Source organism: Brachionichthys hirsutus, chromosome 16 (assembly GCF_040956055.1).
Source record: "Brachionichthys hirsutus isolate HB-005 chromosome 16, CSIRO-AGI_Bhir_v1, whole genome shotgun sequence".
Classification (NCBI taxonomy): domain Eukaryota; kingdom Metazoa; phylum Chordata; class Actinopteri; order Lophiiformes; family Brachionichthyidae; genus Brachionichthys; species Brachionichthys hirsutus.
The window spans coordinates 7,637,007-7,656,088 of record NC_090912.1 but is presented as its reverse complement, the minus strand read 5'-3'; the positions used below and the strand labels follow the sequence as shown (position 1 = coordinate 7,656,088).

At 42.7% G+C, this 19,082-nt stretch overlaps 1 protein-coding gene across 1 annotated transcript in view; it reads right to left on the bottom strand.

Annotated features, from left to right (window-relative positions):
* Window positions 1-1,467: 1,467 nt before the first annotated feature.
* Window positions 1,468-19,082, bottom strand: part of rnf213a (ring finger protein 213a) — a 31,629-nt gene continuing 14,014 nt past the window's right edge. Inside the window, exons 28-67 of the mRNA XM_068749830.1 lie at window positions 15,453-19,052; window positions 15,050-15,174; window positions 14,770-14,880; window positions 14,563-14,687; window positions 14,351-14,473; window positions 14,227-14,273; window positions 13,901-14,054; window positions 13,686-13,827; window positions 13,402-13,593; window positions 13,174-13,304; window positions 12,923-13,080; window positions 12,613-12,822; window positions 12,251-12,438; window positions 12,041-12,161; window positions 11,824-11,924; window positions 11,554-11,736; window positions 11,231-11,397; window positions 11,036-11,141; window positions 10,832-10,946; window positions 10,496-10,699; window positions 10,131-10,316; window positions 9,928-10,050; window positions 9,613-9,723; window positions 8,412-8,654; window positions 8,263-8,338; window positions 8,148-8,182; window positions 7,966-8,066; window positions 7,696-7,852; window positions 7,123-7,297; window positions 6,582-6,676; window positions 6,209-6,460; window positions 5,182-5,314; window positions 4,813-4,896; window positions 4,548-4,728; window positions 4,144-4,345; window positions 3,858-3,935; window positions 3,603-3,800; window positions 3,278-3,367; window positions 2,958-3,136; window positions 1,468-2,280 (exon numbers count right to left, since the gene is read on the bottom strand). Coding sequence (XP_068605931.1) covers window positions 2,127-2,280; window positions 2,958-3,136; window positions 3,278-3,367; window positions 3,603-3,800; window positions 3,858-3,935; window positions 4,144-4,345; window positions 4,548-4,728; window positions 4,813-4,896; window positions 5,182-5,314; window positions 6,209-6,460; window positions 6,582-6,676; window positions 7,123-7,297; window positions 7,696-7,852; window positions 7,966-8,066; window positions 8,148-8,182; window positions 8,263-8,338; window positions 8,412-8,654; window positions 9,613-9,723; window positions 9,928-10,050; window positions 10,131-10,316; window positions 10,496-10,699; window positions 10,832-10,946; window positions 11,036-11,141; window positions 11,231-11,397; window positions 11,554-11,736; window positions 11,824-11,924; window positions 12,041-12,161; window positions 12,251-12,438; window positions 12,613-12,822; window positions 12,923-13,080; window positions 13,174-13,304; window positions 13,402-13,593; window positions 13,686-13,827; window positions 13,901-14,054; window positions 14,227-14,273; window positions 14,351-14,473; window positions 14,563-14,687; window positions 14,770-14,880; window positions 15,050-15,174; window positions 15,453-19,052 — 9,156 coding nt within the window. The 3' untranslated portion in view covers window positions 1,468-2,126. The remainder of the gene's footprint in view (window positions 2,281-2,957; window positions 3,137-3,277; window positions 3,368-3,602; window positions 3,801-3,857; window positions 3,936-4,143; window positions 4,346-4,547; window positions 4,729-4,812; window positions 4,897-5,181; window positions 5,315-6,208; window positions 6,461-6,581; window positions 6,677-7,122; window positions 7,298-7,695; window positions 7,853-7,965; window positions 8,067-8,147; window positions 8,183-8,262; window positions 8,339-8,411; window positions 8,655-9,612; window positions 9,724-9,927; window positions 10,051-10,130; window positions 10,317-10,495; window positions 10,700-10,831; window positions 10,947-11,035; window positions 11,142-11,230; window positions 11,398-11,553; window positions 11,737-11,823; window positions 11,925-12,040; window positions 12,162-12,250; window positions 12,439-12,612; window positions 12,823-12,922; window positions 13,081-13,173; window positions 13,305-13,401; window positions 13,594-13,685; window positions 13,828-13,900; window positions 14,055-14,226; window positions 14,274-14,350; window positions 14,474-14,562; window positions 14,688-14,769; window positions 14,881-15,049; window positions 15,175-15,452; window positions 19,053-19,082) is intronic.

The window sequence follows — 19,082 nt, the reverse complement described above, 5'->3', positions numbered from 1 at the left end:
GGAGAAAGCGTTTGGGATTACATGCATCAAGGGGTATCGGACACACTGGAGCAACAATGCAACCGCTGGACCACCAGGAAACGTTCATTTTGATTGACCGGATCATTTTTAATAAGAAGGGTCAAATTTCAGCTATTTGTGATTTAATACTGGTTTGCAAGTATTTTTCCATTTCTAATTTAATTTGTCATGAAACCATTTGTGGTAATGTAATGTAACGATCAACTAATTTGGATACCAAATGAACCTTAAATGCTCAACATTTGGATTGTTGCATTAGAGGTTTAAATGGATGTCAGACAAAAAAAAGAAAATACAGTTTGATTCTGTATTGCAGTATTTAACTTTAACTTATATTGAACGTTCAGTCAAACCACACACTGTATTTTGGCCTGAATAATCCAGCCTTGTTAATCATAACCTCAAACTTCGGACCAAAGGACAAACTATCAGACACAGACACAAAGACCAGAAGCGCAGAGAGGGAAAAATTATTTGGTTTCTTTGTGTCCTTCCTTTTGCAATATAGTGGCTTTCAAGCCCACAGAAGTGGAAGTGAAAGTGGTTGGACTTGCTCAGTGAGGCTTGTCCTGCAGGGCAGAGTTGTGCAAATTGCACCCCATGACCCAAATGTGGGTGTGTTGGCATCCCCATGTCCAGCACCGCCGCATTCGGGTTTGCTAATGACCAGCCAGGACTTGGCCCTAATAGCTCATCTAAGCCTGCAGGAATCCACTGGCTCTCATTCTGGTTTTTTGGGTCTGTCAACCGGGCTTTGGCCAATTCATGATTCATACGTGAGATTAAAAGATCTAATGAGTATTTGGATGGAATCTGGAGGCCCTTCCACTTTCTAGCATGCAGCCTCCCGTTTGTTGCCTACCGCCCTCTGGGAGTCTTGAATCAGAGTTTACTCACAGACGCATGCTTCCATTTGTCGTTGTGCTTAAACACTGCTTTAGTGTGGCGGAAATTGAATCTAGGAGCGATCCAGCAGCAGTCTTGTCTTTATCATTTTCATCAGACTGATCAGGAACACATTGAGTTCCCACCAACAGAGGGTCAAAAAGTCAGAACCTCAGGCTTGCTTGCCATTTCTTGAGCATTCCGTCATGGCCAGCCTCGGCTTGCGTTTGGCGTTGATGTATAGAAGGTTCAATTTACTTTTTAACCCACAGAGCTGAGAATCTACATGTAGAAACTTCAGTTATTTACGCCCCAATTTCGCTGGAAAAATCACCCCAGTGGTCCAGCCATGCCTCTAGAGACTATTCAACCAACAGACATTTCTGAAAGGACATTTGGATAACTTGAGCACCCACAATGTTGTTTCCTTCATCCCAACTGTAGTTATGGCAACACAAGTGTTTATCAAAACATAGCCTAAGTAAATTCTAAATAAATTATCGATACATTCAGCCATTGATTAGTAAATTTTTTGCAAACAGTAAAATAGTTAGTCTTCAATGGCAAATGGAACATTTATTGGTGCAACACACGTGTAAATACAAGTGATAATAAGGTGATCAAGAAAGCGGCGGCGGCATCGAACAATTAACACACCAGCATGAGACGGCGGCCGTCTGAATGACCTCTTGTCTCATAATACACAACTAGGACACACACAGGTGAAATGTACACTTCACTGGTATTAAATTTAAGAAGTGAAGGAAAAGGCAAATATGTATTATGAGCACAAAAAAGTATACATATACAAAACTTTAAATGACACTTTCACAGAAACAGAGCTTGGTCAGCGGGCTTTCACGTCTGGAATTGAATGACATTTTTCACCTGAGTTGATTTTTAGAAGCACAAGAAAGAAGCCTTGGAAATGGACAGAAGCTCAGTGCGTTTTGATGCATCGAACAACTGGGAAAAAAAGTAAAGAAAAGCGGCTTCCAAGTTCACATTTCCTGCAGGTCGACTCGCCTCATTTTCTGCATCGGCCTGTCAGTAAAGGGATTAAGGTGCTACCCCTCTTCATACATATGTGTTTGAGCGCAGCTTTCAGACAAATAACAGACATATTGATTAGAACACCGGCGCTTCAAAATGATTGTAAACATCCGTAGGATCAAAGATATCAACCGAAGAAGGCAGGAATGATTAGATCCATCCAGTCCTCAGAGTCTCTGATGCTCCTGTTTGAAGGCTACGATAAACTTCCAGACCTCGACATAGTGGGACAGGAGGATCTCCGCTGGGAAGAGCTGGTCCACCTCAGGCGGGATGTCCACGTCTTTGCGTTCCATGTATGACACCAGCGTGTCCTTCAGGCTTTCAAGACACAGAACACAAAAGTTGATGCACCACATGTAATATGAGGTATGAGGTATGGATTTAACACATAGAAGCACCAACATCAACGGGGCCAAGGCTGCGTCCTTATTGCATAAAGAGCTTCAGGTGCAGAGGGTTGTTCATTTGCACTCAAGAATACAGCAATTTAATTATTTCCACCGTTTTCTTGTCATTAACGTTTGTGATCTTATGACACTGAACTCTCCATGCCTATTGTCACGGAGTACATTTGTATTCATTTGGTTTTAACTGCAGTATTACAGTAATACCACATAAAACAATAATGGTCAACGACTCCTTGACACCAAGATAAAAGCTTCCGTTTCATGAAAGCTGCTACGCGCCGGCCGCTTGCTGGAAGTCTGAAGGCTAAGACAGGACCTCACGGAGTATTTGCAGGGTGTTTGCATGTCATGTGCCAAATTCCACCGAAGTGACTCAAAGTGAGAAATAGAACAGCATCCAATTTGTTTCCACTACGAGCAAAGTCATCCAATGATCCAAACAACATTCTGAAAGATTTAGCCTTCATGGAAAATCGTTTTTTACATGTCTTCAGTTCAGAAAAGGCACAGAAGTAACATCAAGCCTTATTTAGAGCAAGATTTACATATGGGCATTTCTTGTAGACCGAAAGACCAAACTAGTTTTACCCCCAGTCAGGCCTGTAGGTATCAGGTGCGCTGGGCCTTTTAAGGACCAGCACCAGGAACTCATGCATCTCCAGGAGGAAACCGTCAGCGCTGTTCTTAGAAAAGAAGGCAGTCAGGAGTCTGTGCTCGTCCTCATCCAGGGCCTGCTTGTACTTCTCCGAGACTCCCACAAATGGATCCTGAAGAACAAAGGGAACACATGCAATAGGTCAAATAATACACAGGACACTATTTATTAAGTCACCTGCAACCTTGCTGCCATGACTATAAATTGTGTTATTTCCACATCTGTATAATAGAAGCACTGCGCAATGCTTTACCCTCTTGAGTCGCAGCATATTCTCTGATTTGAGTGAGGCCAGCAGCTGCCAAAGAGCTGCACAATGCTTCAGATAGCACATGTTCAGGGTCTGCAGGAAAAACACACACACATAGATAAAAAACACCAATTAAACCCCTGTATGCTAAACCCAACGCTGAAGTCAATTTAAGTCAGATATCAAATCGTTCCTTTCAAGGACACAGTTGGCCACTTGTTATTTTTAATACTTTTTGTATACAATGATGCAATATTTGTTCGTTTATCATGTGGAAATGAGAAAATGTGCAACAGGATACAATAACTGGCGTTTCAGATATGCTGACCTTGAGGATATGAGGAGCCACCTGGTTTTGCATCTGCAGCACCTCCTCCAGGTAGGAAGACAGCTGCATGTGAGGGTCTCCCCCCGTCATGGCGAGGAAGCCGAGTGCCACTTCCAGCGTGGACAAGGCCTCACACACCTCACTGTAGGAGTGCAGCTCCCCAGCCACAGCAAACAGGGTGAGCGTCTGGAGAGCCTCCTGTTGGAAGATTTATTTACTGCATATATATATATATAAATATATATCACAACTTACTTGATGTACTTTTGCTTTTACATCCTTCAGGATAATCTCATAGTTGCGGTCATGTCTGTTCACGAGTGTTGGAATGCCCTGTGGAAGAGACAAGAGAACAGAAAACAGATTTTAACGTGTTAAAATAGGCTGTTCTATGTTGTTGTTCTACCCTCCATGCACAGCTGTACAGAGATTTGTTTGTTTGAAACGACCTTGATCTATGCGCTGAAAACCAAAATGACACACATTAATAAAGAAGTCCTTTTGGGGAAAGAGCTTTCATGCGTTGTGTCTCTGATCTCACATCGACAGTGATGAGAGGTTTGCCCAGTAAGAAGCGGGAAACGATCTGCTGCTGGATCTTCGGCAAGTCGTACTCGTAAAGAGTCTCCTGGCCCCTCTCGACGCTGTACTGGGTGTTGGACAGAACCAGGGGCATCAGGTCCCTCCCCAGCTCGTATCGGATCACGTGCAGGTCGGTCAGCTCTGCAGGGCTCACTTTGTAGCTGAGGGGAGGACAAACAGAAGACTGAGGCATAGAGTTATGGAGTATATATGCAAACTTGCCACTTGTCCTTTTCGCCACATTCTAGTTGTTGCTTTTTTTTTTTTTTGCTTTATATAATATCTCCTTGAAACACACAAATCTACATTGGCATGCAAAAAGGGGAAGAAGCTGATGCAGAAATGTGTCCTGAGCGCCCCCACCTGGTCTCCTCTCCGGTGTGCTTGTCCACACAGTAGACCATGTCGTTGTGCAGGGCAATGAGGTAGCTGACGAGCGCTGTAGCACACAGGCCCGGCCCGTGTCGCTGCGGTAAGAGCACCTTGAACTCACTGTTGACGTCCAGGTCATTCTGGCAGAACTCAGGCGGGATCTTAATCTCACCTGAGCAATACAATGTTTCAACTTGAAGTCAGATCCACACTCTGAACACAACGTGCGTTCGTACGCACAGCGAGCGTTCTTTACCGTGAGTTGCCAAAGACACTCTGAGCTGATTCCAAGTTGCCAAGAAGATTTTGACGTATTTCTCATACCAGACTTTCAGCATGACTGTACACAGGAGGGAAAATGAAAACTGAATCCAAAGTGCACTCTCACGTGTGGAAGACATTTGGTTCTTTAAAAGAGTACTCAATCATTGTCTCCTTCCAGGTTAAAACAACTCATGCTTTGGCAAGCAGGCTTTTAAACTGTACAGTGCCAGCTATTTTACTGTGACATTTCCAAGAAAAGAGGTAATTAGGAAATGCGTGGAACATTGCATCTCCTGTGTAAGTGAGTCATACAAGTTGAAAAGTGAGGCGCACCATGGGTGAAGGCAATCGGCCTCAGTACCTGTTTTCTGACTGTGGAGGAATTCATCAATAGTGCCGTAAGTCAGGTCAGAGACATTCTGAAACTTCTTAACCAGATCGCTCTGAAGTATAAGGATGTTAGGAAGGTGCTTCACCAGTCGGATCTCCGATTCCTAGGAAATGAGTTAAACAGCACCGTTGTTTGGATGATCACAAATTAAATGTTTTGACTGTTCTGGAAGAGATTATTCAATTGTTCCAATATTTATTATGACATAATGAAGGCAGAGCTTTTACAATTTAGAAAACACGAATGGCATTTTCTTGTCAATATAAATTCAGCTGCACAGGGAGTTATTTAAGTGGTTATAATTATTTCCATAATCTGGAAACAAAAATTATGCCTAAGAATTGTACCAAAACAATGCTGCAGTGCAACCTCAAAATTTAACAGTTTATAAAATGTCAAACTGATTTTTAGTTGTTGTTTTTTTTTATTATACAGGCCTCTATTATCTTGGATTGGTGACCATATAGGCAGGATCCTATATTTTACTATTTGTTTCTAACAAACAATGGAGTGTTTCCTATGAATAAACATTCTAGATTACTTTGCCAGTGTATAGTGGTAAGTTACATTCATCGTGCGAGTCTCCAAGCTGTGAGTGCAAAGTTTAGCACCACATCTTGGACAACCTCATCTGAACTCTCAGCATTGGCTACACAACACAAAACACCTCTGCTACCTGCTTAGACTCACCAACTTCTACAGAGACACTGCAGCGAGGGCCCAGACTGGATGCAGAACTCCAATTTTATGGCTTTATCGCACTTTATCCTGTTTTGTTGCGTTGGCGGTAATGATAATGAAGGGATAGATATTTATAAAAAGATCTAGAACTGATCGAATCTACTAAAAAGAACTTTAGAAGATGATTTCCGCTACAAGTTACTTCAGAAGGCAATTGTTGGATGCTGTGCTGGAGTCAGCCACTATTGGAGCCAACTGCTCAGCACAGATGAATCAATCAAACCCGATATCTTTAATCATTAGGGCATTTTCTTACCTTGTGCAGAAACCTCCAGAGGACAGGCAGGGCATCTTTGCCATCATTCTGTTCTACAATGTGGGTGAGGCTAAGCAGAGAAACCTTCTCCCTGCAACTCCACACTGCAGAACAATGGATCAGAGAATCTGGTGGAAGTGAGTCCAAAAAGTGACTGGGGTCGCCAAACAAGAGCTTCATGATTGGATTGGCAGAGATGCGGGAGTCATTCCGGATTACTGCGTTCACTTCCTTGAGTTGTCTGTCCAAGTGCTGAGGGGGGAGAAGATGACAGAAGAAAATTACCTGTTTTGTACATATCTCTTCCAAACATGTTGAAATAAGTCTGAAATTATTACGTGCTTTTCAAAAAGCTATTCAAAAATGCTTCTACCTTTAGCTGAGGTGTGATGACGCCGTTGCTAAATTCCATCTCCCATCCATTTCTAGCTTCTTTGGTATAGAGCAGGTTGTCATAAGCAACAGGCCCTGTAAGGAAAAAACAGTTATGATAAAGAGGTGAAGTTTCAGGGAGCCACAATATGATCAAGGTTGCACATAGTTTAAATCTTTGTGATGTAACTGTGGAACTTCCAAACTAAAACTGATGAAACTGCTAATATCATCCTGGCCCATTTGGAAAGCTAGATATAACAATGTGACGGTAATTCAGGCCAAATCCTACATTTTATGAGTTTAAATTTCTGCTAAATTTCACTTGCTTTGCAAAAACAGCAGCACACAATTTCTACCACCAGAGGGCACTATTGGCCTTTCTTAATTTCGGTCTCATCCAGATAAATTGCAGTCACAATGTCAAGAAAGCTCTAGAACATAATGGTGAAATAATGAATGCTCTAGTCTAGAGCATTCATTATTTCACCAAACTGACAACATAATAATTTACAACAAGTTTGGTGCAACTGGTTCCTTACATGTTTTTTGCTTGTGGCGTTCCAAGAGGCTGTTGATGAGGAGGTGAACCACACTAACCGTGTCGTCTGTCCCCTTACCAAGAAACCTGATAAGGTGTTTCAAGTCCTTTTGCAGGTGAGCAAATAGAAATGCACCTGGGTCAGCAACTGGAGGCTTGATGATGGCAGAGACAGACTAGAAACACAAAAAGTAGATCATTAACCAAGAATAACTGGTTACAAAATTATAACATTAGAAAAGCACTCAGAGAGAGCAGACCTCCGCCAAGCAGCTCATTCCCCTCTGAATTAGTTTTACAGCATCAACGTGGTGATCTGGATCATCATCAAAAGTTTATACAATGTTCTTTGTATCTTTATACACCAACCATGAAAAGTAAAAGTTAACGAGAGTTGATGTGTATTTATAACAGATTTTTGAATTCGTAAACAGGGTTTTAATGTTAAAATGTAATATTTGTTTCCTAACATCATCCTGGATCTGATCCAGATGAAATTCAATGGTAAGATAGAAGTCTCCACCCTACCACACATGTACTGCTGGGTAAAAATACATTTTTCTGTTGCGACTACCTGCTGGTGGTTGACTGTACCGAGCAGCATGGCCATGTGAGTGAGCATACGGATAACGGTGAAGGGAACAGGTGAAATACTCTTCGTGTCCAACATGTCTGGATTGTCTCTGCGACTGGGGTCACCAAGGATGTGGCCCGCCTGAGTACGATCACCCCTGTCGGAAGGAAATCAATACTTTCGGTAGAAACTAAAATAAAACAAACTCTAATTAACTTTCTTCAACATCACCACCACCCCCCCACCCCCACCCGCCTTGTAAACACTTACTGAAATGGAACAGCTTGAAATCCCTGCACAGGCTGGTGATCAATTCCTCCAATCTCAACTCCACAATCCATACAGTGACTTTTTACCACGGGCTGCCCGCACTACAAAAAGAGACGGGAAGAAAGGTTTAGTGGCATAAAAAGAATATTCAAAAAAAGAAAATGCAGTCATTACAACCATACCTCTCCAATGGTGCAGGGATGACCATTCGAACAATCTATTGTAAAGATAAACCAAAGCATTATTAGAGAACAGAATCTCGAACAAAATCTTCCACCAAGATAGTCTTTGACTCACGGTACCACTGCAATGGTCCAAGAGCCTGTTGAGCAATGACTAGCATGTCATCTGCCATAGTAGGCAAGAAGGCTGCCTGTAGCAAGAGAGGAAGACTTTTCAGTGTATAACAAAGATGAAGAGGCTTTCATTACATTATATCGGTTTACCTTCATGTTGGCTGGTGCCGCTGCCAGTTGCTGCAGGGGAGCTAAGATCCCCTGGTCTCCACAGAGCAAGACTGCAGCCACATGAATACTCAAGCCCACCAATACACTCTTTGCGCCAGACGTTCCAGAATGAATGGCCAACGGTCCGAGTTGGTTGGTGACAAGACCTTGGGCTAAGGCCTTCAGCTCTGGGCTGGCAAGAAATTTGGAAGTCCGGATGTAGGCGAGGAGCGCTTCCACTTGCTGCAGATCAGTACGTACAAAGATACATTAATATATTCAGTTTATTTCTTTACTTGCAGAAAAGTGTCCAGCAAAGAACTGCACACGTTTTTATTTGGCAGATTTCATTTACGTAAACTGCAAGCCAAATGTGACCCGAAACCAACTTAAAATATGACACATTATATAACGGCACTTGAATAAGTCCTCAAGGAAAATAAGTAAATAGAAGACATTGGCCACAAATGTAAATATTTTGGTGTACAAATGATTCGTCCTTCACTAAAGCTATGGAAGTGGTCCCGTAAATCCTCTCAGCCAGCAGCTGCAGCACGGCTGCGATGCAATTCTTTGCGGTAACTCTGGGCATCAAATTTAAATCAACTTAGTGTGTATTTTTACCAAAGAGAGTCTCTGACATTGTCCGTTATTAAAGAATAAGACCCTTTTGTTTAACGAGAACTACAACGACTCACTTGAGGAGGACTCTCTAAAATCTGACAAGAGGTGGGTCATTGCAGGACCCAGATATTTCCAGTTATGTCTGACATTTAGCTGCTTTTGACAATCTAACATGAGGCAGCAACTCAATTTTCAGAAGATTCACAATAAGACAAAACACATTTAAAGTTTAAGAAAAAGCTTGTGCTGACATGTTGATCCCGGCGCCAAATGGGACTCAGGATCAGCACTGGACAGCTCCATAGGCTATATATGGAGCTCTCCAGTGCTGATCCTGAAAGTGATATCAAAACGGAGTATTTTATTGTAATTACTGTGGCGGCTAAAGCGTTAAATAAAAAAATTAATACGGTACTTATTTAACATCATGTTAAGGAGTAGTTACATTTATTTTACATTAAATTACATTACATTTATTTACATTTTTTACTGCGTTACTGTTTACATTTGGCCTTTGAAGGGCAAACATAATGCTAAAGTGGCCCTTGGAGAAATGAGTTCTTAAAGGAAGGCATACCTCAGGGTTTGGATGGAAGCCAACATTGGAATCTCTGTAGAGAATGGTGACCTCTCTGTACAGCGCCAATAGGAGATACACTGATGTCTGCTGTGGTGAACATCCACAGCTCTATGACGACAAAAGCACAGCAACAAGACAGCTTGTAAAAGAAAAAAGAACACAACTGTGAAAGCAGCATAACAGTATTGTGTGTGTTTATCAGGGTCAGCAGGTCGTCGTAATACACCGAATGCCCCCCACCCCCACACTTTAGATGATGTCTTCATATTTAGTGATAAAATGTGACTGAAACAAATAAAATGATCAAATTACCTCACAAGTCGAGTCCAGACTCCCGACTCGGCCATCGACAACTCCCCTTGCAATCGCGTTCCTGATGGTCTTGTAGTGTTCCCCACAGACCAGATACTGGTCTGTTGGAGTTGCTTCTTCGCTCTGGGTGTATCGTCGATAGAAGCACAGTACTTTAGAATGAAAACGTTCAATTTGACAGAGGACAGTGGAAATAAACAAACCTTTTGCAGAACTTCTTTCGGGAAGAGCCACTGCATTGCGTCGACTTTGAGAAGTTTTAGGATAAACTCCACTCCGTGTTGGACGCATATCTTACGGATCAAGTAGACACGATACCAGTCATTTTCACTCTGCTCACACAGGTTGATCACACTTGTCAGGAAGGCTGTAGTTCCACAATGAGCACTCTTCGGAGCCTCTGGCATGATTAGAAATGGAAAAGAGAATAACATTTTAGAGAGATTGTGGAATTACTACTTCAACCACAAATGATTTAAGACTGATCGGAAGCCATCTTTCGGCTGCTGGACAGTGGTTGGTACGTACAACGCATCAGAGCTGTAACAGTATGTCATTAAACTTGCACACCTGAGACTCTCAGTGTTTCCACAATGAGGTTAGCAGCAACATCCAGGTCCATGCGCACTCTGGCCACTTGCTGCAACAACTCCACAGTGGGCATTTCAGCAGACTGTAACTGCAGGTAGTCAATCAGGAAAGCACTTTCATCCCGTAAACACACTTGCTGGTCGGCAATGGACCTGAACTGGAACCTCTCGAACATAGAATCCTTGAGCAAAGGAAATTTGGAAGGTGAATATATACCTCATTTGTGTTTTGGAATTCTAAAAGAAATACTTCTGTCTAAAATGAAGGCTTTGTTATTCAATTCTACAGCAAATATTAGAATGTGTGCGTGCACCTCCATGCAGTTAATGTACAACAAGGAGAGTTCGGTTTTGTCCGTCTGCTCCAAGACTTCACTCTGTTCGACTGCCACCAGATGCTGCTGCAGGTAATCTTTAACTTTGTCAAAGCTTCAGAAACAGTACAGTTTAGTCAAACACTTGTGCTACAAAATGTTAAAAGCATACACAAGTCGGCACATTATGCAATAAGGCCTCACCTATACTTGAGCAGGAGTTTGAGCACGACTGACCGAACCACTGGATTTTTATCCACAGAGTCATCGAAAGGGGAGAGTACCTTTGTCAACATTTTTCGATCGCCTGCTAAAAAAAAACAAAAAACAAAAGGACAGTTTAGAGATATACAAAACCACATCTGTATTAATGTTTAAGTGTTTAAAAGACTGTCCTACTTCTGCAAATGGGAACAGTCCTGGCCTCCACCATGAGGAAGGACAGCAAATGGACAATGATTTCTGAACAGGGGGGAGAGTTGTCCTTGAAGCACAAAGTGGAAACCAGGTCAATGAAGAAAGCATTCGACTGCCTCCTGAACCAGGCGTGTTGGCCGATTAGAAACCTGCACAAAAGACCAAATAAGTTATTAATTACAAGCTGGATTCACACAGCATTACAATTGCAGATAGCCCATGAGGGCAGAAGGAACCATATCTTTGTGCCTTTCATGAGCAACAAATAAATTAACATATTTTTCTGTAGTTCTAAAGTTATCAACCTTATGGCATCTGAAGGAATCATGGGGAATTCGTCGTTAACCATCATCATGCAGAGCGGACAGTACATCTGACCAGGGCAGAGCCACTGTTTGATACAGGCCACGCAGTAGATGTGTTCACATGGTAGGCAGAGGGGATCTTGGGGGTCTCCCATACACACTGGGCACAGTGGGAGACCAAATCTAGATAACACATTATCGACAGGAAAATAAACTGATGTAGGCACAGATTCTGTTAGAAAGTCGATGGTAAGAAACCTGAACACCGACCTGAAGATGCATTCAATGGCTCCGTCTTTGCAGGATTTAAGCAGTGAAATAACGTCCTCAAATGCCCGATGAGTTTTGAAGTCAGAGTTTTTCTCCAGTATCTTGACGAGAGTGGATGATGCACATTTTACAATGAATTGAGGACTTACTGTTATGATTTGTCATTTTAAGACAATTTAATCATTGTAAAATTAAAGTAAAAAGAACCTTATCTGACCTTGCCCAGACATCTTGTGTGCTCCAAAACTAAAGGCGCAAACTTCTTCTCTACTTCCTCAATGCCCAACAACATGTGTTCCACAAATAGCGACAGAGAAAATATTCGATTCCATCCAGGCCTGAGAAGAAAAATAAATAAATAGCAATCCAACTCAAATAAACTAAAGTATACCTTCATGAAAACCATTTTCACTGATATCTAACTTACTGGACTCTACAGACCATGGACCTGCAACCCTCGCCATAGCGTTTCAAACTTTCCTCAGAGCAGATCAACTCAATTGGAACCTGGAGTGTTTTGACCCGTCTGAGCCAGGCCTGTCTTTGGGCGTCTGTGTCCAGAACCTGGGGCTCCAGGTATTCCACACATGCCAAAGCGGCATACACATCAAGTACCTTGGAAAAAGGGAACGTGATCACTACACAGAACTGGCTAGAAAAGGGGTAACGGAATTAACATTAAAAATGACAAAACCCATTTAATCTTTCATTTCAACATCATAAATGCAACATTAAAAAAAACCTTGAATGAAAAAAGAAAAAGAAATCACGTAGAATAAAGAGGCACACCAGATCAGGCCTATCCCAGGAATGCTGATTCCTTAAGAGATGCTGGGTCACCAGGGGCTCGATGCAGATCATTCTGGAAAGGTTCTGCAGACGATTCTTGAATTCATGATAAGCGGTGTGGACCCATGGAATGGATGGCACCGCATCATCCGTGGCACATAGCTGCAAGCGCAGCTCACTGACACAACAATTCAAGGCACTGCACAGGAGCTACAAAAGGGTAAGGTATCAATTATGTATTATTACATATAAATGCAAACGCCGCATACAGACGTTTTCTGAAATGTAGCAACATCTGATGAAAAACAACCTGTAGATCTTCAGGACAAGTCACATTCATTGTCATACTGATGAAATCCTGAAGGTAGCGGTGATAAAACTCCGTCTGCATCTCTGGGTCTGCTTTTGCAATATATCGCCCAAGCGGTGTCTTCCAAAAGAACTCCACAAACTCAGAATGTGAGTGGCCTGACAGACAGACGCATTTACTGTTAAAGCGAAACGTAATGGCAGCACTGTAGGAGTGACAATGAATTGTGGAGCCCAACAGCAACCCATTACCTTCATTTTGAAGCGCATGAACCCAGAGTTCTTCCAGGTAGTTCTTGATTCTCCAACCGAAAGGCATGCTGCAGCTCATGTTTCTGTCTTTGGCAATGGAGTTTTGAACAAGGATTGTTGTTCTCTGAGAGCTTTTAAAAAAAAAAAACAGACCCCCCAAAAAAAAAAAGAGTAAACATTACGGTAAATATTGCTATAGGAATTTGGAATACTATTACCACGACTTACCTGTGGTTTACTTGTAGGTGTGGGATTTCCAGCAGCTTATCGTTGCCAAAGATATCCAACCATAGCTTCTTGACAGATTCTCCAGAGTTTATATCAAGCAGAATGTCCAAGTTTTGGTCACAGTCGATGACTGAAACCAGTTGGGCCAAGAGGGGGATGACCACAGCCTGAACATGCTTCCATAATGTCCCCCTGTCATGAACCCCAAAATGTTGATGGTGCTGTTCCAAAGAAAATAGAAATTCCTACGCAAACCTAGAAAGCCACTGGATCCGAGCACTCACCTGAAGGTGCCTCCTTCTTGCAAGGCATCGAAGTTTGAGGCTTCCTTAATGACCCAGTTGCTTTTGATGGATGAGAAAGTGTTGTGATCCTGAGTTGCCAGCAGTGAGTGAATATGCTTTTTCAATGTTTGAAGAAATTCCCCTGACAAGAAAGAGATAATAAGATAACCGCTGCAACTCGAAGAAAACAAAAAGTACTGAAATATAGCCATTACCTTTTATTTTGTCATAGTCACTAAGGAGTGTCAGCAGGATCTCAACTCTCCGAGTACTGCGGAATCCACTTTCCCCCTGGTCTCTCAGCATGGCCACTGCACTTTGCACACAGCTCCGCAACAGCGCTGTAGTGTCAATAATCTCATCAGAGTCCTGCAACAGGGGTCAACAGTTAAAAAGTCCAGTCTCACAAACAGCCCAGAGTAAAATGAAATGCCATTGTTGCCTACCAGCAGCTCCTGGAGGGACGCAAGTAAACACTTTCCCCCAATGTCAGAAGTATAAGTATGATTTTATTTTATTTTTTATTCCTGTCTGTACTCACGGCTAACTCTACATCCTCCTCATTCTGAGCGATGTCCACTTCCATGGCTGCAGAAAAATAATATGCAACTTAATACCACAAAAGAAACAAAGCTGTAATTCACAATTGTTCATCAATCAGTTACCTTTAGGCTGACTCATGTTTGCTTCAAATATCTGACTGATCGTCATGTTTTGCAGGGCTTTGATGTCTGAAACGATGACTTTTGACCTTCTAAGGTCGTCGATGTGAGCTGATCTCCAGGGGCCTATAAATAAATATTAAAATGTCTCAGATTATTCTTATTTCTTTGAGCAAGATAAAATATAATTACATGTAATTCAGCAGTAGCCCGACCTCCATGAAAGCCAATATAAGAAGTCCCTCCTTCCATTCGAGGCAGCCTCGTAATAAAGTAGACAAACACCTTGCTGCCCGTACTTTGTTGAGTTATCTTGTTGATTTCATTTATGGATGAATACCTGAAAGCATATAGGAAGTGTCAACACGGGAAAAAAAATGTATAGTGGTGCACAGACAACAGAGAGCAAATGTTGCACTTACTTTGCAGATGCAATGAGATTAGCACAATGAGAGGATTCATTGAAATCACACTGAATGAGGAGGATCTTGATGCAGGATCTTGTGTTCCCATGTCCAGCTGTGAGAAAGTTCCTACATCAAAACAGAGATGTGATTGTTTTACAAAGATCATATCTGAGATCTTAGAAGCCCATTCAAGGACAGTATATACCTATAAATGTCCCAATGCATATTTAAATGTTTCTCTTAACTATTACCAAGTGTAAATCTATATGTTACCCAATGCATAGTATCAACCAACCTGATCTTTTTCAGGAAAGAATGCTCTGTGTCGAATTGCTGCAGCGAGAGGAGCTCGACGCTAGAAAACATTTGCTCAAGGGGTTCCAAGTCCGAGGCTGTTAGAAGTCTGGAAAATGTTGTCACCTATGGTTGAACATTATACCTATTAATGCCCGACACACACAATGCATGCAATTTCTCAACTTGGTATTTCACTCCTAGACAAAAAATATTTTGGTAACCTGTCATATTTTGTGCAATTACTCAATTTTATTGACTGAACTGACACAGATAATGCACACCATATTAACATTGTGCATTTCCCTTCTATTTGTTAAAATAAAGGATTAACGTCAATAAAAAAATAGAAATACATTTTGACTGTTTTTGCCAAGGAGTGTTTCTGAAAACTTTAAGGATACCTCTGTGAAGGAGGAGCAGCATTGCTCTTCTTGCCGTGTGTGAGCACAAATGAAGTCATCTAGACAGCTACTATTTTGCTCTTTAAAGTAGATCTCGGAGAGAAATTTGGTCTCAACCTTGGGAAGACCCGTGCACTCCAATCGCACCACTGAGTCCGGTGTGGCACATTTGAGCAGTGTGAGTTTGGCCTCATCCAGGATCCTCATCTCAGAATCTCTCTTCTCCAAATTGTTCTTTTGCTTCTCTATCACTTGAAGTATCACAGACGCGCAGGTGTCCGAGTGGTAACCGACAAAGACGTCTGGAGGCTGGTACTTGTAGGTCTGAGATACGACTGTATTCGGACTGTTGACAGAGACAAAAAGTGTCACCCATCTCTCCAATGCATCCACCATTCTCTTCTGTTCAGTTTTAAGGACTGTGTGGATGTCAAGGTAGTGTTTCTCCAGCCTGTTGATCAGCGGTATCGGGAACTGTTTGTAGACCACCGCTCTTTCCTCAATGACAATGAGCCGAAAATCTTTGTGCACTCTGCATTTCACACGGTGGGTTCCCAATCCAAGGTCCACATATTTCTGTCCTCCCAAGCAGACATAATACTGGTTTAGGGCATCATAGAGACTTTCATAAAGGTTCTGCAAGTTCAGAAGCACAACGGTCTGACCCGTCTCCATGCAGATCTTGACTCTGTTGATGTTGCGGCAGATTTGCGTATACTCTTGGTCTTTTGGAAAGCTTGATCCGAAGATTATCTCTGGCTGCCCACTTTCGGTAAAGAAGGTTTGCTGCAAGATCTGTAGGGCTGCATAGTTCTTTGTTAGCACCAGCAGGTACCGACACTCCTCCTCCTGCCCAACGGCCCGGATGTTTTCTCTCACAAACTCGATTGCATTGATGTTCTCCAAGTTTGGTACAATCTGCAGTCTTTTGGTAAAAACAGTAACGGCGTCAACATCATCTTTTCCACTGAAATTTCTCAACACAGCTTTCACGGTTTCCTCTGCAGTGGGTTTCTGTTGATTAACCTTGGAGACTGCAAAAATCATTTTAATTAAGCTGTAGTAGTCTCGTAGGCCAAAAAATCCTTTGCCTTGTTTATGGCAGATGTGCAAGTAGGCTCTTGCAAATGGTTTAAAGAAATCTCCGATTTTCTCTAAAACCATCGCATCAGATCTGCAAATGCCTTTAGCACTCTCAATGAGTTCCGTCTCATCTGGGTCACCTCGGGAGACAAAGATGCCTCTGTTCATTTTCGCTGGGTCTAAAGCCCAATTGGAGATTCCAATGAATCCAACTTTTTTGTGTGGCAGTGGCTCGTCATCAATGCATCCCTCCTCCAGCAGAGGATGAAGAGTTTTCAGCGGCATCTTCGGAGAGTCCTCAGCAAGTCCAATCTCATCGAGAACCACGACTGAAATGTACTCATCGAGATTTTTTCCTTCTTGGAAGCGGCCACATTGCTTGAAGGTATTGATGATGCCTTCAGGTGTCGAGTGAGGGCTACACTGGAAGGACACCAAATGGACCTGTTTAAGCATTCTGTAGAGGTCAGAGTGAGCAGCTTGGCCTTGCATTGCATCTGCCACGAGGGTTTTAGACAGAGATTTCGAACTTCCGGGTTTTCCAACTAAGAAGAGAGGGATTCTTAGCTCAATGCAGAGAACCATCATGAAGACATTCTCTTTGAGGGCACCGTTTCTGGCAATAGTATCCCCCACTGGCACGCCAGTCAGAAGTAAATCCTGCATGACTGTGATTTCCTGCAATAACTTTGCTGGGTTGTAGGAAGGCGGCAGACACTTGCAGATTTTCCTTCTGTATTTATCCTTCTCTTCAAGGCAAGCATGGTAGCACACACCTACGGCTATGATCAGGGACCAGAGCACATGGTCTCTGACATCAGGTTTCTGCTGCCTTTCGTTGTTCTTGGCCTTCTGTTTCCGCTCAAATTCATCAAGCTCTTTAAACAACTCGGCGTGGTTGTCGTGGAACCAAACAAAGCACTGCATGCAACGTTCTACATCTCTCAGGCTCACAAAGCTACATTCATCATTTCTTTTCCTCATATACTTCTGGGACGCTGAGAGAACATCAGTGATGCAACGGACGTAATGTTTATTGACCGATTTTTTTTCTGCCACTCTTTGAACAATCTGCTGGATGTATATTTTTTCCGTGTGATCATTTAACTGTCCAAAATCCCACACCAGAGGGATCATGCTTGGTGGCAATGCTTGAACTCTGTAGACTAATTGGCGAAGAGGGATAGACCCAAGTTTTTCATCCGTTTCTTCAGCTCGAACTCTGTACCCAAGGCCAGCAGATTCTAACCTTTTAATCATCTCATCCGTGTGCTTTCGATAAGGGTTACATGCGGCAATAATCTGCAACCCACTGTTTGGCATCAAGCGTTGCCCCTTCACCGTCTTGTCGCAGAGGACCTCCTTAATACTGCTGATGGCCTCAGTGGTGTTGGCCTCATCAAAGAAGAGAACAGAGTCAAATCCATAGTCTTGTTTGTTGCTAAAAGCAATGTCTTCTGCTTCTTTGACTTTGGTTGAAATCATTTCGGAAGTTGTTCCTCCATGCACCTTGACCAGTTTCATGTTCTCTGTGGCGGCGCCACTTCTCCGCAATTCACAAAGGAATTTAATGAGCCTCGTCTTCCCACACCCCGTCTCTCCCATGATGATGACTGGGATGCCACACCTGAATCGCATGTGGATGGCCAGTATCTTGAGAATGTTGTCAGTTGTAAGTTCATAAGTTTCATCGGGGTCAAGAGGCCGCTGGATACCAAGAACCCTGCAGATTCGATCGATTTTCTCCGCTCTTGGAAGGCGATCAAAGTCAATGTTGAAAGGGACTCTCTGTAGCTTCAGGCCTTCATACAATTGCTTCGTCATAACATTCGCTCGTATCACCTTTCCAGAGGCAGGGTCAATCGCGTCGACATAGTTCAATTGATTGGGCCGAAGATGGAAACCAATAAAGGTCATAGACACGTGGTCGTCATTAAAGAAGATGTATGGGTGGGGTTCTGTTTCCCATCTCTTTCTCATCAGAAAAGGGGCCAACTCTTTATCTTGGACAGCAGTCTGAGCATTGCTGCTTAGCCTGAAGGGACTCTGGTCAGAGATGCTGAGCGACTGAGAAGCAAAGTCCTTTGCCATCAGAATCATGAAGTCTACCACAAAGGTTCTGAACCCAATTAGCGTGTCTCCAGTGAAAGTAACGTTACAAAACACAGATGTCTCACAGTCTTGTAGCTGAAGGTTAAGGAACCATACGAAATTTCTCAGTTCTGCCCAGGATGGATCCAAGACTCCACAGTACATGAGAAGCATGCAGAGACATTCCACGTGGGATCCTTCCACGCCCTGATATGCAAACTTATCAAGAGCAATTTGGTTATGAAACCTTGAGAGATACTGGTATGGGCGCTGAAAGGCTGAACTCCTGAATTTTATATCATCCATCAGTGGGTCATCTGAGCTTGCTGCATCCTTCTTTCTCATCTCTAGCAACACCTCCCTGGGTGGTCGGCAGAAAATGTTCGGAAACACACTTGTGAATGTGTTCCGAATTCCATGGCGATCCTGTGAAGACAATAGTGATTAAAAAGACAA